At 59.0% G+C, this 14206-nt stretch overlaps 1 protein-coding gene across 1 annotated transcript; it reads left to right on the top strand.

Moving 5' to 3' along the window:
• Positions 1–7450: 7450 nt before the first annotated feature.
• On the top strand, positions 7451–13609 carry LOC146766971 (maestro heat-like repeat-containing protein family member 7). The gene is made up of 15 exons (XM_085584736.1): positions 7451–7514; positions 7913–8184; positions 8724–9209; positions 9393–9541; positions 9791–9938; positions 10142–10332; positions 10415–10552; positions 10823–10937; positions 11097–11234; positions 11467–11643; positions 11775–11930; positions 12091–12192; positions 12551–12653; positions 12890–12946; positions 13252–13609. Exons 1-15 carry the CDS (start codon positions 7451–7453, stop codon positions 13476–13478), a joined length of 2523 nt encoding a protein of 840 aa, XP_085440862.1. The 3' UTR covers positions 13479–13609.
• The last annotated feature ends 597 nt before the right edge of the window (positions 13610–14206 follow it).

The raw sequence follows: 14206 nt of genomic DNA, 5'->3' as shown, positions 1-14206 counted from the left end.
GTTGACAGCTCCTTCCCTCCAGCCCTCAGACCCTGCCCAATCCCTTTCTTTTGCCCCCATCTCATCCCTTCCCTTTCCTTTCCATCAATAAAGTTTGGTTTCTCCCCTTTACCCGCATCTCTGTGGAGCTGAAGCGGCGCAAATCCCAGGCCCTGGGACACGCAGGCCCCTGCTGCTGTTCTCTTCCACGCCCTGTTCTGTGCACACACACACAGAGGAACGAGGGCAGATCAGGCTGGAAAGGTGCCTGTGCTGAAGGTGGAGTTCCACAACTCTGTGGAGTTGCAGATCCTGCTGAGCAGCCTGGAGCCCCTGGAATTTGGAAGAGCCAACCTGAGTATGCTCTGAAGCCAGCTGTGAGGGATTCCATGGCAAGCTTCCATGGAGGACAAAGGAGATTGGAATGCTGGAAGTTTTCAGGAATAGCTTCCTGAAAGATCAGCAGTGCTCCATGCCGGCACAGGATCAGGGAGAGGGTAGAACCGGCGACCGTCCGGGCTTAGCAGGGAGCTTTGGGTGTGCCTGAGGGCAAACGAAGCAGCAGAGCGGTGCCCGAGACTGGGACGCACGACCCTGCCAGTGCCCGGAGCGCTGTCAGGCAGTGCCGGGATCCCGGCTGTGGTTCTGGTCCCCACAAGTGAGGAATGGCCGCCCCAGGCTCGGAGCCAGTCAGAAAGCCAACCAAGTGAGAGCAGAGGGAGGGCACCCTTCCAGTCTCTCTTGGGCATGGCCGCAAAACAGCCCCTGCTGCTTCTTCCTCCGCCTGTGTCTTGGTTTGACAAGACAGGAGTCTGTGAAGGAGGGCAAAAGCCTCCTGTGCAATGGAGAAGGTAAACCCCCTCTCTCCGAATTAGCAGGATTTTTAAATTAAAAGGCTCTCAGGCAAAGATATGGGAATGGGAGTAACAATTCTTTACTAGGAGAAAACTAGATAACAATTTAAAAAGGCAAATGCAATTGGTACAAACAAAACTAGTGATAAAGTCCAGAACCTGAGGAGTCGGGGTGCTGGTAGCAGTCCGGTTGAAATGATAGCTGCTCCTCTTGCAGTGGCTGATGAATTGCAGCTGAAGTGGTGATCTTTAGAAGGGTATAGTTTTCTCTGAAGATCTGGTGGCACTTGGGCCGGTCTTCCTCTGCGCCGGGGCCGCCTCCGAGCTCCACCGCTGCCGCCTCACCGCGCTCCGGCCGCTTCTCTCGGGAGTCCTGCCCAAGGAGCTGCTTCTCTGGGAAATCCCGCAAAGAGAGAGCTGCTCTGTCCCCCAAAAGGTACCACTTTATACAATAAAAAGAGTGCTTGGCTTCCCCCTCTGGGTGGAGCATCTCACAATGGGATGGTGTTACGCTACCAGCCCTGCAGTGAGTCAGTCAATGGCCCATTAAAAAACCATTACCTCTTCGGAGCAAACCATTGTTCTTGGAAGAGATAACAAACCTGCCCAACCTCCAACAGATGGCAAATAGAATACAAGCTCATCTTACAAACCAGGACATTAGTTTTCTTTCCAAGGGAAAATGGCCAAAGGATGTGCCCAGAGGCCCTGGGCCCTGGGCTGGGACGTGACTGCAAAACGTCCATACATCAAAGGATGTACCCCAGACCGAAACTGTCCCCACCTCAAACTTGTGCTGCTCTGATGGACCCAAGGGAGCCCTACAAACTGACATCAGCAACCTGGACTGGTGAGTTTTCTTCCCCAGGAAAAATGACCAAAGGATGTGCCCAGGGGCCCCTGGCCCTGGGCTGGGACCAGATTGCAAAAAATCCTTATATCGAAGGATGGACCCTAGACCGAAGTTGTCACCACCTCAAACTTGTGCTGCCCTGATAGACCCAAGGGAGCCCTACAAACTGACATCAGGAACCTGGACTGGTGAGTTTTCTTTCCCAGGGAAAACGGCCAAAGGACTTGCCCAGGGGCCCCTGGCCCTGGGCTGGGCCCTGACTGCAAAAAGTCAATACATCGAAAGATGCACCCCAGACAAAAGTTGTCACCACCTCAAACTTGTGCTGCCCTGATAGACCCAAGAAAGCCCTACAAACTGACATCAGGAACCTGGACTGCTGAGTTTTCTTTCTCAGGGAAAAGGGACAAAGGATGTTCCCAGGGGCCCCTGGCACTGGGATGGGACCTGACTGAAAAAAATCCTTATATCGAAGGATGGACCCCAGACCGAAGTTGTCCCCACCTCAAACTTGTGCTGCCCTGATAGACCCAAGAAAGCCCTACAAACTGACATCAGGAATCAGGACCTCTGAGTTTTCTTTTTCAGGGAAAATGGCCAAAGAATGTTCCCAGGGGCCCCTGGCCATTGGCGGGGACCTGACTTCAAAAAATCCTTATGTCGAAGGATGGACCCAAGACCGAAGTTGTCCCCACCTCAAACCTGTGCTGCCCTGATAGACACAAGGGAGCCCTACAAACTGACATCAGGAACCTGGACTGGTGAGGTTTCTTTCCCAGGGAAAATGACCAAAGGTTGTGCCCAGGGGCCCTGGGCTGGGGCCTGACTGCAAAAAGTCCATACATCGAAGGATGTACCCCAGACGGAAGTTGTTCCCACCTCAAACTTATGCTGCCCAGACAGTTCCAAGGGAGCCCTACAAACTGATATCAGGAACCTGAACTGGTGAGTTTTCTTTCCCAGGGAAAATGGCCTGTGTTTGTGCCTAGAGCTCCCTGGGTCTTAGGGTGAGGCTGACTGCAAATAATCCGAATACTAAGGGATATATTCAGACCTCTGCTGCCCCCGCCCCAATCTTGTGCTTCCCTGACAGTCCCAAGGGAGCCCTACAAACTGATGCTAGGAACCTGGGCTGCTGAATTTGCTTTCACCATGTAGATATCCCTCATTTATTCACAGGGCCCTGCAATCCCCCTCGGTTGTCAGGTCCCAGGTTTCATTTTGCCTCCTCAATTTCAAAACGGCACAGGATTTCTCCCAGTCCAAATCTCCCATCCCCAAGTACTCATGGTTTTTTATTTCATACTGAATTCCTGTTGCAAACTGACAGTACAAAGCTTGGGGCTTGATATTTTCTCTTCTGTATTTCACCTCAAGAAATCTTCCACCATAAAACCCTAACCACAACCACTTCGTTTTGCTCAGAAATCACAACCTTCAGACCAGCATCATGGAACCTTACCCACTGGCCCCCCACTGGCACCTTCCCAAAGCATTCCACTACATTCCAGTAGTACTCTGCATTTTCAGTGGGCATCCTGTCTGACTCACATCCAGACCCTAAAAATGCACCAAGGAATTCTAAAATAGCCATTAGGAAGGTATAACAATTCTCTAAAAGACACCAGAGAAAGCCTTCAAAATTCCCCTAAATATTCCTAATAGCCCTGCAAAAAAAAAAAAAAACCAAAAAACACTCAAGGAAGCCTGCTCAGCCTCCAAACCCCTTCCTGTTGCTCTCTAGCCCACAGATGTCATCCCTACCTTTTAGCAGCAGGTCCTGTTGTCCTCTGAGGGTTCTGGCGTTGTCCTGGTGCGAGGGTCGCTGCCCTGTCCCAGTGGGAGGCTTCCGGTGTGGTCTCGCTGTCAGGCTTGCTGTGCTGTGCTGCTGTTGTTGGGCGTGAAAAGGGAAAAGGCTGCTTAGGGTGAGGTTAGTGTTGGGGTGAGGGGTGCCGCACCTGTACCCTAACTTGCCTCCTAAGCTGCACCCTGTAGCCCTGATCTCCACTGGACTGTCCAGCCCTCAGACCCTCTCCCTTCACCCCTGACCCCTCCCTCTGCCCCCCAGCCCTCAGGCTCTGGCTGTCACCCTCGAGCCCCCCTTTGCCCCTCAAGCCCCCTCTCAGCTGCCCCTCAGCTCCTGTGTGCCACCCTTAATCCCTCTCCTCTGCCCCTCAGCCCCCAGCTTCTCTGTGTCACCCTCCAGCTGCCCCTACCCCCCTCAGCATCTCTCTGTCTCACCCACTGTCCCCTCCCCTGTTCCCCCCTCAGGCTCAGCCTCTGTCACCCTCAAGCCCCCACAGTGCCCCTCAAGCTGCCCCTCAGCCTCGATGCCATGAAAAGACCCTAAAAAAACATAAAAATGCCCTAAAAATGTCCTTATCCTCAAAATGTCTTAAAACCCCCACAGAAACATAAAAATTTTCTCAGAATTCCTCTCAAAATACAATAAAAATACCCTACTTTAAAACACCCCTAAAAACCTCCAAAGAACCTTAAAAAAAAAAATTTTAAATATTCCTAAAAGAGCTCTAAAAATAGCTCCAAAATCCTTAAAACACATCGATAAGACCCTAAAAAACCACCGCAGCGAGTAAGGCTGGAAAATGCGAAGCCGCGCTCCCGGCCCCGGGCGCAGCGCGGCTCCGGCAGGAAAGCGGCTCCTCCGGCAGTCAGAGGCGGCGCCGCGCCGGGAGACCCCCGCCCGCTGCCCCCGGCCCGGCGGGGCCGGCACCGGGCCCGGGGGGCCCCGGCGGCGCCCGAGCCCCGCGCCCGGAGCGGACGGAGCGGCGGCACCGGCCGGCACCGGCGCGGCGCCCGCGCCGCCTCCCCCGCCCGCCGGCCCGGCCAAAGCTCCGCTCGGCTCCGCACGGCTCGCACCGGCGCGGCTCCGGCGGGCCCGCGGCAGCCCAGCCGCGCCCAGCTCCCCTTCCGCCCCGGCCAGCCCCGGCACTGCCGGCAGGGCTCCGCGCCAGACCCTTCGCTGCCGGGCCGGGGGCAGAAGAAGCGCCCCGAATGCAGCGGCACAGCCCGATCCCCGCCCTGCCAGCGCTGCCACGGCTGCAGCTCCCTTCCTCTGAAGCCCCGACACTGACGCCACGCTCTGGGGCTCACCTCCCTCCAACAAGGGCACAGAAACGTGCGCTCCCCTTCAACTGAGTCCACTAGAGGAGCAGAAAAGAAGCGGCTTACCTCAAATGGTGGCAAAAGGGGGCTTCTTACCTCAATCCAAACCCCTTAAAAGGCCAGACCACAGGACTGCCCCCTCCAATTCAACCTCAGGATGACGAAATTTCAAAGGGAAAGGAGAAAAATCCCCACTACAAAGGCGCACCGGCTCACCTGCTTGGCTGCTGCTTCTCGGCACAAAGGTTTGTCCCTCGGCTCCTCCTTTGAGCAATGCTCCACGTATTCAGGTGGGGATCCAGGTGATCCCCCGGACCCTGTCCGAAGCGCTCACCATCCTTCCAGGAGACAGCCCCGGGAGCCCCCCATAAACTCCTCTCCTCCAGCAGCTCCGTGCAAAAGCCCGCGGAGATCCCATCCCATCCCATCCCATCCCATCCCATCCCATCCCATCCCATCCCATCCCATCGCATCCCATCCCATCCCATCCTCCACTAACCTGGAAATTCAGGCAATTTTTGGACAAAGATGTGCAGAACTAAGGTCATCTGCTGGATTCAGAGAAGAGGCAGTGAGCAGCTGGTGCTTGTAGAGGGCCTGGGGCTGCACGTCTGAGCCTCCACCTGGAAAGGCACTTGGGAGAATACCAGCTAGAGCTGGAGTGCCTGTGCTGAAAGGACATGAAGTCCTTCAGCCTTGCCAGCGTTTCTCAAGGGTGTGTTGGTGTTGAGCAGAAAAGCTGCACATTTGGGGTAATGCATTTGGAGGACAGGGGCTTGCTTCTCAAGGAAAGTGCTTCCCAGGGAGCTCCCAGTGAGGCAGGTGCAAGTGTCCCCCTTTGGCTCTCTGTGCTCCTTTTGGTCCTTGAGGCCTGCTGGACTTGGCACAGAGGCAGGGGAAGGGAGAAGCCTGTGAAGAGCAGGTTTGGCATCCACCTGGACCTGCAGAGACCAACCCAAGCACCTGCAGCAGCGTGTGTCATCCCCCTTTGGACAGAGGGGTGAGCAGAACCATCTCTGTCCGTCTGTGAGCCCCAAAGCTCTCTGTGGGAGCTGTGAATTAAAAGGCCTTTACTTGCTCACTTTTCACATCTTCCCTGTCTGCTGTGTTGCATCTCTTGGCAAGATGCATTTGCCTCCTGCTTGCTGGGAGCTGCTGTGGCTCTGGGCCAGCACAGAGCTGATCTGGGTGAGCCAGGCAGTGTGGTGGAGTGTCTTGGCTGATCTTGGTGTGTGCCTGGCCTCAGAAAAGGCTTGGAAGGTTTGCCTGCCAAGGTGTCCTGCTCCTTGGCTCTCCCTGTGCATCTTGGAGAGCACAAGGTAGGCATTTTGGGCAGCTGGGCATCAGCAGGCCTTCCAAGGGGGGCGTGTGGTGGAGCGAGCCCAGCTGAGATACCCCAAGAGGAGCCCAGGGCTCCTTGCTCCTCTCTGCTGGCCCGTGAGCGTCTGTCTGCTCTCGGGATGGCCCTGGCTGTGTCAGGGCTGCTGCGTGGACACGAGACAGCCGGTCCCGTCCCGCTGGGTCCCAGCAGTGCCTGGCAGCCGTCCTGCATCCACGTCAGGATGCTGGCCAAGAGAGGCCCTGGAAGCTGAGGCAGCTGATTTGAAGCTTTTGCAGGTGCCCACAGGTCAAGGCCAACAGTGTTCCCTCAGGATACAGCATTCCTGAGGGGCTTCCCCTGAGCTGCCTGATGCCACCCACTCCTTGTGGCACCAGTTGCTTTCCTGTGGAATGTTCTACCTTCCCCAAGAGCACAGAGGGAGCTGGAGAAAGAGCTTGCCAGGCTGCTCTCCATCCTTTCCCAGCAGCCCTGGGTGAGTGGAGTAGTCCCAGCTGAGCGCAGGTGTGCCAATGGAAGAGCCGTACCAATGGAAGGCTCGGTGGGAAGGATGATCCAGGATCCATAGGCCTGGCAGCCTGAGCTTGCTGCCGGGGAAGGCCTTGGAGCAGATCCTCCTGAGTGCCATCCCATGGCACGTGCAGGGAGCCAGGGTATCTGCTGGAGGGAGGGAAAGCTCAGTGGAGGGATGGGGACAGCTGGGGGTCCTGGTGGGCTGTTGAGGGCTTTGGTGCGGTGTTTGCAGGGTGTTGGTGTTGGAGATGGGTTGGGGAAGGAGTTGCCTGGGAGGTGAGAGGTCTTTGCTGGAATTTGAGTCCATTTGAAGGCGGCATCTGTAGTTTGGCACAGCCTTGGTTTTGGGGTGCAGAAAGAATATCTGTGACTGTGTTCATGGTCCTGATTGTGCTGCAGGGAATAAGAGGGGAGAGCTGTACTTTATTGGCCACTTAGATCTCTATACCGGGGCAGGGTTAACCATTTTGCCATCTGCTCATTGTTGCCCACAGTTGCTCCAGGTGCTCCTGCCAACAGCCCCTGCAGGCAGGAGCACAGCCCCCAGTGCACGTGGGTGTGGCCCCCTCTGGCACAGAAGCCCCCAGGGGCACAGGTCTCTGGGGCAGGAGACGGGCACCAGCCCTGCCAGGGCTCGGGGGCTGGCAGGTCTGCTTGGGCGGGGACTCTGCCACAGCTGCTGGTGTCAGCGTTCCCAGGCCCCAGGGCTCAGAGCAGCATTCCTGCCCTGGCCCACAGTTCCTTGTGCGTGCCACACCCGCGGGTTTAGGATGGCCACGGGCCAGGATGCGTCCCGAGGAGGCCGTGGCAGCTTCCATGGAAGGTCCCATGCCCTTCCCGGCACGGCTGTGTCGGCAGCCCTGGGGGCTCCTTCTGCTGCACTGAGCCCACAGAGCAGGGCAGCGTTTGCTGATGGTCTGAGCCCTTCCTAAAGATCCTGTTGGGCTGTCTCGGACAATTGGGGCCAGGGATTCCTGCCAACCTGGGCCACTTTGGCTGGGCAGGGGGTGGCCCCAGGGCAGGTGGCAGTGTGTGCAAGGGGCCCCCTTTGTGACATGGTGCAGCATGGTCACTATGGCATAGAACGGGACAGATGGCCTTTGTGACACGTGCTGACATAGGAGCTGGCAGTGACCAGAGCACGCCACTCTGCTCGGAGCAGGCGACCGGAGAGGACGGGACAGAGCGGTGCCGTGAGGAGCCCCTGCACAGCGCGCTCGTTCCTGCCTGACCCGGAGCTTTTCTGAGGCTTTACTCCTACAGGTGACCTCGTGGCAAGACCACAGGACTTGGCAGCCCGTGGCTTCCCGAGGCTTTTTTTTGCAGGTGCCCTTGAGGACTTGTTGACTTGGAGCTTTCCCGAGACATCTCTTTTCAGGTGCCCTCGATACCAGACTCTGGCATGGCGGACAGATACTTGGGCTTGTGCAGAGTGTTCAGGGGGAAGAAAAAGAAAAGCCCTGAAGCTGCTCCAGCACAACAGCATGAAAACCCGGAGCAATTCCAGCCACTGGAGGATGGTGAGTGGCAGAGCTGAGCCACAGGGCTGATGCCTGCAGCCAGCTTGGCCCTGCCCCATCCCATCCCATCCCATCCCATCCCATCCCATCCCATCCCATCCCATCCCATCAACTTCTCCCATCCCATGTCCTGTCCCATCCCCTGTCCCATCCCATCCCGTCCCATCCCTTCCCATCCCATCCCCTGGGGACATGCCCATGGACAGGAGGGAAGAGGGCCCTGGCAGACACCCCGCAGTGTCTGTGCTCCATCCCCTGGGGCATCCTGGGGCTGTCCCTGCCTGGGGTGTGCAGGGCTGGGCTGTGTTCTCCAGCCTATCCCATAGCCCCTCAGGTCTGGCTGTGCTCGCTCTTTGCCAGATGCACCCCTGGACTGCACAGAAGAGAAGGAACCTGCCCGTGGCCACGACCGCAAAACCCTGAAGGTGCCTGCAGCCATTCCCACCTTGGGTGGGCCTGCTGTCACTGCTCAGCCCAGCACCATGCCTGGAGCACTCCATGGAACATCCCTGGCTTCCATTTCCTTTGTTCTCCTGCAGACTTTCTGGAAGTCCCCGCGCATTCGACGTAGAAAGACCGGCAGCGCAGCAGCTGAGGGCCCGGCCGAGCCTGACTCGGGGCTGACCGAGCTCCAGGCTGAGCCTGATGTCAGCCCAGATTCGCCTGAGTGCTCAGAGAACTCTGACACCTCAGTGACTGAAACCTGGACAAAGGTTCTTCTCCCGTCAGTGACTGAGGATGTGGCCATCACAAACACCGACAGTGAAGAGACTCCGGGCATCACAAATACTGCCACCAGCCTAGATCCAGCGGAGCCCTCAGAAGACTCTGAGGCTGCAAGGAATGACCAGAGGGCAAATGCTGACATGGCACTGACTGAGGATGTGGACATGACAAACGCCAAAACCAGACACACTCAGGGCATCGCAAATACTGACACCATGCCCACGCCCTCTCCCACTCTGAGTCAGGATCTCATATTCGACTATTTCAAGGACCCTTGTGTTTCTTCTCAGCCACTGCAGGTAAGCAGCCTGGGGCCAGGCCTGGCGGCCTCCCAGGATCGTGTGTCCTCTCAAGCCATGGTCTCTGGGCCCCCTCAGCCTTTGAGGCCAGCACAGTGGGGAAGAAGGGAAGCACTTCTTTGAAATACTTGGGGAAGTTGTTCCCTTGGACAACGCTCCATCTCTCCCCCATGCTTCCTCCAGGTGCCAGCCAAGGTGAAGTACATCCACCAAAGTCTCATGTCCCAAGTCACTGTGGATGCCTGGCTGCAGATTGACATTGTGAGGCTGGCAGAAGAACACCCTGCTGACGTGGTGCTGACCCTCCTGCGCTGTGCCCCAACGTGTGACAGGTACGGGGCCCACGAGCCTTGAGAGCTCAGGGCTCAGCAGCCCTTAGGGCCCACGGCCCTGCACAGCCTGTCCAATGGGCTCTGCCAGACAGGCAGAGAGACCCAGGAGCCTCGGGCCCCTCTGTTTGCTGAGCCTGCTGCCAGTACTCCCCCCATGCCCTTCAAGGCTCTGTCACCTGGGCCCCCACAGGTGCAGAGGGCATGGTGCTGTGACTGAGATGCCCCTGACACAGAGCTCTGATCCCACAGAGCTGCTGCAATGATGTGGAGAACCATAGGCTCGTCGAGTGCCACAGTGCAAAAGGTGCTGCCAACGCTGCTCTGTGTGATGCAGAACTGGCCTCTGCACAGCATGTGCACCTCTGATGGGGATGGCAAAGATGTCTTTGCCCTGGCTGTGAGTTTCTGGAACTGGCCTTTGCTCACCCCCAGGTTGCCAGCAGCTCTCCATCCTCTCCATGCCTCACTTGCTGGGCTGAAACCTGGGCTAGGGGCAGGCTCAGGGGGCACCAGGCCCGCTGCTCCCCCTGTGCCGGCTCTTGGGCCCTGCCCCATGGACACCTCGGCTCTGAGCACTGCCTTGGGCTGCTTCTTTTGCAGGCAACTCTGGGACTCTGGGTGATTCTCCAGCTGCCCGAGTGCCACGAGGCAATGGACCTTTATTCCTCCCGCCTCTCTGTGGCTCTGCTCTTCCATGTTGTCATCACCACACAGCAGATACCACCAGAAGAAGTTGATACATTCTGGAGAGCATGCTGGGAGGAACACCGCCTTCCCAGCAAGCCCAACAGGTCCCAGTCCCCCTGTCCTTCCTGTGCCCTTGTGGCCAGCGCCAGCGCTCCCAGTGTAACCTGGGCTTTCCTCTGCACACAGGTTTGCAGTGCGGGCCATGAAGGCTCTGCTCTGCCGACTGCAGTGGGACCATGTGCTGGTGGCTATGGAGCGCAAGCGTGGCTGGGACACGCTGCTGTGTGCTGACACCCAGCACTATGCCGTGGGTCTGCTGGCCAGGTGAGACCCCCTGCTCCCCACGGTCCCCAATATTTCTGCCCTGTGCCCAGGTGCCCCTCACAGTCCCTGCGGTCATGGGTCAGAGGGCCTTTTCACCGAGGGACGGCCAAGGAAACTGGAAAAGGCTTGGAGAGGAGGGTGCCCAGAAGGGGCCGCCTCACAAAGCGCCCACATCCTCTCCAGGGATGCTGGGGAAAGACCAGACCTCTGTGAGTCACTCCTGGGAGGGGTTTGGCCTTCCCACCTCATGGCCTTTTTCCCCCCTGCCAGGGAGCTGTGCCATGTCTTGGTCCCCTTCTGTTCCCGCACTGCATTCTGCCTGCTCCGGCCACACAGCAGGGCAGAGCCGTGCTGGGATCTGCCCGTCCTGGCATTCCTGGTGGAGGTGAGCCTGTTGGCCAGCGCTGCCTCCCAGCTCTCTGCCCTCTCGCAGCCGCAGCTGCCTGGGACGGTGCCCACGCCCTGTGCTGCTGCCTGGGCCCCGCCCTGTGCGGTTCTGGGCTCTTGCCGGCCGGGTCCCCTGTCACTGCCCTGTGCCTTTCAGGTCCTCGGGTGCCTGGACTTGAGAGAATGTGGCGACAGCCTTCTGGAGATCATGTCAAGGCACCTGTGGAGCGAGTGCAGGGAGCGGCGTCGCCTGGCGCTCCGAGGCCTCGTGGTGCTCACCAAGGATCCCTCGATGGTGAGGAGGAGGCAGCAGCTGAAGCTGCGCTGGGCAAAGCAGCCCCTTGGGCTGGCAGGGCTTCAGGAGCTGAGGCAGCTGCTCCCAGCTCTCCTGCCTCACCTGCCCCAGTGCTTTGGGACAGGCCTTTGTCCTGTGGGCCCTGCAGCAGCAGGGTGGGCTTGCAGTGCCAGGGCGGTGTTAGCCGTGCAGCCGGCCACGGCTTCCCAGCACAGCCTTGTGTTCCGCACAGGCCAGAAGAATGCACCCTCTGTCTCCAAGGCTTCTGGAGCTGCTGGGGGATGCAAATGGAGAGGTGGTCAGCATGAGCCTCTGTGTGTTCACAAATGTCCTCCAGCACAAAGGCATCCTGGTATCCAGCACCACTGCCCCGAAGCTCGCTGAGGCACTCCTCCTGCTCTTTGACCATGTAAGGCTCTGTGTCCACAGCCATGGGCACAGGCTGCCCGCATACCCTTTTCCCTTATGGGTTTTCAGACATTGTCTCAGGTGAGCCTGGAATAATTGGTCTTAATGGTCTTATCCTCTTCTTTTCTAAAGGACAGCAGCAATGTGCACTTGATCTCTATTCAACTCTTTGACAAGATGATGCACTTGGTAGTGGATGAGGGAAAAAAGCCCTTGAAGAAGATTTTGTGTCAGAGCTTGCTCCCACTTTTCTTGTATTGCCATGAGGAGAACCGGCGTGTGGCGAAGGTGAGGTTTTGTGTGATGCTGCTGGATCTCTGGGAGGGGCCTGGGCTGCCTCCTGCCCTGGCGCCTGGCGGGCTGCAGCCTCCTCCAGGCCCTTGGCACAGGGACGCGGGTCCTGTGCCCTGGGCTGTGGAGCCATCTCTGGGTCCCTGCTGCTCTCCAGGCCTCTCGGGAAACGCTGCTTGGTGTGGCTGAGTTTCTGAAGAAGAGGAATCTCAGGAAGCTGCTGAAGAATGAGCAGCTGTCACAGTTTGCCGAGTGCCTGGTAAGGAGGGCTGGGAGGCCACAGCCTCAGCCTGGAGAAGCCCCCTGAGCGCGGTGCTCGGTGTGCAGGCTGGCAGCTGTGCCCCTCCCGCTGCTGCAGCCCGAGGCCGCGCAGGCTCTGCTCCAGGCTCCTGCGGGCCCAGCCGGGTGCCGATGGAGCCGCGGCCCGGCGGGGCTGCGGGGCGGCACCGCGGCTCCCCGGGCAGCAGCCGGCCCTCTGCCCCCTCCAGAGCCGGGCGCCAGCGGCTGCTGGCCGGGCCTCAGGGCTGTGCGGGCAGGGGAGGCCGGGGCTGGCACGGGGAGCGCCCGGCCCAGGGGCTGAGCCCGCGCCAACCCTTCTCTGCTGCCGCTCTCTCCAGCTGGCAGAGGACAGCAGCAGCGCGGCCGAGCTCCTGCGCCGGGCCCTGCCCTACCTGCAGAGCCCACAGGAGCCCCTGCGAGAGGCGGCCCTCAGGTTCCTGGGTGAGCCGCGAGCCCGGGCTCCCTCCCCGCCCTGCCGCAGCTCGGCCCCAGCCCTGTCTGCTGCCCCGGCAGCGCCACCCGGGCCCGGCGCCTCTGGCAGCCGTGCCCTGGGTTCGGCAGCGAGCGGCCAGGGCCCGGGCTGAGCCCTGCCGGGCCAGGAGGCCGTGTGGGCACAGGGCTGGCAGCGCCGCTGGCAGGAGCTGTGCCGCTGGGCCTGACAGGCTCTGTGTTCCCAGGGACGGCCGGGCGCTACCTGAAGGGACAGCCAGCCGAGCTTCATGTGCTCACTCAGGGTGAGTCAGGGCAGCGGGCTGTCAGCGGGGGCTGGCCGGGAGAGCTGCAGTGATGGCCAGGGAGCTGCAATGCCCGTCCCGGCTGCAGCCAGCCTCGCTCCTGGTGTGGACGAGGCCTGCTGTGGGCAGGGCACAGAGAGATTTCAGGGACGCCAATGGGGGGATTCGTGACCAGCGCCTTGCGGCTGATCCCCTTGGGTCCTCATCTCTGTTAGGCATGGCGAGAGCTGGGAGAGATGGCCTCAGCAGAAGAATCGCCGGGTGGCCCTCTGGGCTCTGACTGTGCCACTTTATCTGTCTTCCAGCCCTTGAAGCCATAGGCAAAGATGACAGCCCATCCTCCACTAACCTGGAAATTCAGGAAAGTTTTGCACAAAGATGTGCAGAACTAAGGTCATCTGCTGGATTCACAGAACCAGGGTCCCAAGCAGAGTACCAGGAGACAGTGAAGAGAGCACCAGGACTCAAAGTCACTAGACGTCCAGGCACACCTGATGCTGGCTACAACTGGGCCTGCTTCAAGCTCCCATAGCTGCTGCCTTCCCCCTCCCTGTTGACAGCTCCCTCCCTCTAACCCTCAGACCCTGCCCATGCCCTTTCTTTTGCCCCCATCTCATCCCTTCCCTTTCCCTTCCATTAATAAAGTTTGGTTTCTCCCCCTTACCTACATCTCTGTGGAGCTGAATTGACACAAATCCCGGGCCCTGGGACACGCAGGCCCCTGCTGCTGTGCTCTTCCACGCCGTGTTCTATGCATACACACACAGAGGAACGAGGGCAGATCAGGCTGGAAAGGTGCCTGTGCTGAAGGTGCAGTTCCATAACTCTGTGGAGTTGCAGATCCTGCTGAGCAGCCTGGAGCCCCTGGAATTTGGAAGAGCCAACCTGAGTATGCTCGGAAGCCAGCTGTGAGGGATTCCATGGCAAGCTTCCATGGAGGGCAAAGAAGCTTGGAATGCTGGAAGTTTTCAGGAATAGCTTCCTGAAAGCTCAGCAGTGCTCCATCCCTGCACAGGATCAGGGAGAGGGCAGAACCAGCGACCATCCGGGCTTAGCAGGGAGCTTTGGGTTTGCCTGAGGACCAACGAAGCAGCAGAGCGGTGCCCAAGACTGGGACGGGCAACCCTGCCAGTGCCCGGAGCGCTGTCAGGCAGTGCCGGGATCCCGGCTGTGGTTCTGGTCCCCACAAGTGAGGAATGGCCGCCCCAGGCTTGGAGCCAGTCAGAAAGCCAACCAAGTGAGACCAGAGGGAGGGCACCC

The sequence above is a fragment of the Lonchura striata genome, chromosome 7 (genome assembly GCF_050655825.1).
Source record: "Lonchura striata isolate lonStrDom1 chromosome 7, ASM5065582v1, whole genome shotgun sequence".
NCBI lineage: Eukaryota > Metazoa > Chordata > Aves > Passeriformes > Estrildidae > Lonchura > Lonchura striata.
Note: the sequence above shows the minus strand (reverse complement) of the source record. Positions and strands in the feature narration are given on the sequence as shown.

Excerpts from the sequence above, each read along its gene's own strand:
- LOC146766971 (XM_085584736.1), top strand. The coding sequence starts at position 7,451 with ATGCGTCCCGAGGAGGCCGTGGCAGCTTCCATGGAAGGTCCCATGCCC. Across the intron at positions 10,333-10,414 it reads CTTCCCAGCAAGCCCAACAG|GTTTGCAGTGCGGGCCATGA; the intron begins GTCCCAGTCCCC and ends CTCTGCACACAG. Across the intron at positions 10,553-10,822 it reads GCCGTGGGTCTGCTGGCCAG|GGAGCTGTGCCATGTCTTGG; the intron begins GTGAGACCCCCT and ends CCCCCCTGCCAG.